Source organism: Eimeria mitis, genomic scaffold (assembly GCF_000499745.2).
Source record: "Eimeria mitis Houghton genomic scaffold, Emh_scaff5537, whole genome shotgun sequence".
Classification (NCBI taxonomy): Eukaryota; Apicomplexa; class Conoidasida; order Eucoccidiorida; family Eimeriidae; genus Eimeria; species Eimeria mitis.
The window spans coordinates 1-3,129 of record NW_013573808.1 but is presented as its reverse complement, the minus strand read 5'-3'; the positions used below and the strand labels follow the sequence as shown (position 1 = coordinate 3,129).

The window sequence follows — 3,129 nt, the reverse complement described above, 5'->3', positions numbered from 1 at the left end:
AAAAAGCAGCAGAAGGCCCTAGCAGACGCATCGCAGCTTTTGGGGGGGAGGAGCAAGTGTTTTTTCACTGCCTCCTTTTGGTTTTTGGGAGTTGTCTCCTCCTTTGTCTTGGAGCTGCTGCTTACAAGCTCGAGGAGACAGAGCGATTGGAGGCCTGCCTGTTGCAGCATCTCCCTGCATACGGTGGCTAGCTGGAGGCGGAGACAGTCGAAGAGAGTTGCTGGGGAAGGGGCGGTGAAGACAGCAAAGCAGCGGAGGAGACAGTGATAGAAGAGCTCGCGATAGACCGTCTCCTCGGGAGCCTTCAGGGCCTCCAGGTGATGGAGGGAGGGGCTAGCTAGTAGCTGCTCTAAGGAGAACAGAGTTGTAGCAGGCGAAGCAGCAGCAGCAGCAGCAGCAGCGAACGCTGCAACAATCACAACAAAACGGAGACACTCCACCATAACGAGCCAAAAGTCAAATTGTAAGAATTAAACAAAGACAACACAACTCGACTTGTCTTTATTCTTTCCCTATTAGGTCGAGATAATATAATGTGATATAATGTAATAGAATAGAAAAAGAATGTAATATAACATAATATAATGTAATAGAATATAATGTAATATAATGTAGTATAATGTAGTGTAATATAGATTAGATTAGATTATACTAGTGTAGTGTACATATATAGTATAATCTAATATAATCTAGTGTAGTGTTGTATGATATAACGCAATATAATGTAGTGTAATATGAAACAATATAGTACCATATAATATAATATAATACTGTAATATATAATAATAACACAAACAAATAAACAACGCCACAGACACTCTGAAAATATTATTCCTCCCAACGGTGTTGTATCGCTGGGGTGTACGTACACTGCAAGGTCTCTAGGGCCTCTCTCTCAGCTCGCAGCCGCAGTAGATATTCTGTTAAGTTTCCTTCGCTTGCGTCCGTGTTGGGCTCTTTGGCGTTGTTTTGTGTTAGAGTATCAATGGAGGTGTCTCTTTGCGTGTCTCCTGGTGTACCCTGGAGGCTGCTGTCTCCCTCTTGCTGCTGCTGTCTCCTTGCTGCAACAGCAGCGGCAGTAGCAGCAGCAGCATCAGCGTGCTGCTGGAGACAGAGACGCATTGCCTCGAGTAGAAACTCCCCCGCTGGCGCCAGCTGTATCTCCGCCTCCTCCCTCTGCAGGGGACAGGAGACAGGTGTCTCCTGAACGAGTTGCTGCTGCAGCGAGTGGGGGTTCATGAGGCGCAGCAGCTGCTGCAGCACGTACAGGAGACGCTGTGAAGGAGACATGAGGAGACAGCTGGGTGGTGGCGACGCACGAGCAATTCGCGCAACTGTCTCCAGGGCGTCGAGGGTCCCTGCGTCTGCTGTCTCCTGAGGATCCGCAGAGTCCCGTTGTTCTCTGTCTCCTTTTACAAGCGACACCACAAGGGACGCTTCAGCCTGCAGCAACTGCAGCCGAGGCAGCAACTCCTTAAGAGGAGGGGAGACAGTTGCAACGTCAGAGAAGGAGACAGAAGGTACATCGGGTAACCCCACACTCATACGAATAGCCCATAGGCAGCAGTCGGTCTCCCACGGAGGTGTCTCCTCTTCTCTTGCTGAGGTGTCTCCTTCCCTCTCAGGACTAGATCGAGAGAATAAACGGAGGAGACACTCCCGCTGCAGCAACGCAGCACTCAGCAGCAGCAGCTCTGAGGTAGCAGACGGCTGTGCATGCAGAAAAGCCCCATCATCTGAGGCACCCCAGAGGGGACTCCTCATTATACATGCCTCCTATGGGTGTCTCCTACGATGAATGATAGATTGGATGGCTGCATCGCTTGCTGTTACTGTCTCCTTCTGTATCCTTGAGCCTCCTTCTGTCCCTTTCCACTCCGCATTGTCTCCTCCTTCTGCCNGTCTCCTGTCTTCTTTTGCATCCTTATTCTTTCCCGTGCGGCCTTCCTGTGCGTTTCCCCCTCCTTCTGTCGCGTGGTGTCTCCTTCTGTCTCTTTCTGCCTCCCCCTTTGTCTTTATGTCTCGTGTTCTCTCCTTCTACCTCCTCCTGTCTCCTTCTGTCTCCTATCTCATCCTGTCTTCGCAGCAGCTGTGCCCTCGCTCTGTCACCTCGAGGATAACCCTTAAGCCCCAAAATGTGGTGATTCTTCCTTGTTTATGTTTACAAAAAATTTAGTTAAACAACTGAAAGACAACGCACGGCATGAACCCGCTCTTGCGGGGTGTTGGAATCGCCTTCAAGAGACAACCCCACCGCTCCCGCTCGCGTGGGGTCACTACCCTGCAGCAGAGGAGACACCTGCTGTAGCCATCTCTTCTCATGAAATCAGAAAGGAGACATACATACATCTCATATTTCAATAGAAGGTAAAGCTTTAAAGGCCTGAAAGGCAAAGAGAACGGGGGCCCCAGGAAGGCAGGCAAACGGCCAGGGGCCCTTCACCTCTCGTCAGCTCCAGCAGAAGCAGCAGCAACGGAGACACACAACCGCCTTAAATATTTTTGTCTTCGGGGCTTCAGCAAGAAATGGAGAATGCATGCAACGGGAGTGAAAACCATGAGGCGGGCAGCCCGGACTCTGAAACCCTAAACCCTAAACCCTAGATCCTAAACCGTAAGAGATCGTCGAGGAGACAAAAGCAGTAGAACGCCCTAGGATACTCCTGATGTATAAATTTGGTATTAACAGGGAAAAGAAGACACTTTCGTGTTGTCTCAGGCAGCAGCAGTTGCTGCTAAGACAAATATAACCTACTAATGTTATATATATTCGACACCGTCCCCGTAAACAACAAACCCTAAACACTAAAAGCTACACGGCACCAAACAGAAGGCAATGCCTCGCTCTATACGCTCTACATGTTGCTAAGAAAGGACATTATGTTGTCTCGTTTACATAAAATTCAATAGTACTAATTGATTAATTAATTAGTTACTAATTAATATTAATTATTTCTATATCAACGAGACAACATGTGTATAAAAAAAAAGCGGGAAAGGGAAGCACAGTGAAAGGAGAAGTATACACATGCATACATATTTATTGTATGGGTTCATACATAGTACTATGTATTCAATGTATTTACACAGCATGCGTACATTTTACCTGCATCCGGTTATACAGATATA

General features: G+C 47.8%; 1 protein-coding gene across 1 annotated transcript in view; it reads right to left on the bottom strand.

Annotated features, from left to right (window-relative positions):
* EMH_0082630 (uncharacterized protein) overlaps positions 1-1,545 on the bottom strand; it is a gene marked incomplete at both ends in the record, with an annotated part of 2,780 nt that extends 1,235 nt beyond the window's left edge. Inside the window, 2 exons of the mRNA XM_013500557.1 lie at positions 28-406; positions 870-1,545. Of these exons, the coding sequence (XP_013356011.1) occupies positions 28-406; positions 870-1,545 (1,055 nt within the window). The remainder of the gene's footprint in view (positions 1-27; positions 407-869) is intronic.
* Between the last annotated feature and the right edge of the window lie 1,584 nt (positions 1,546-3,129).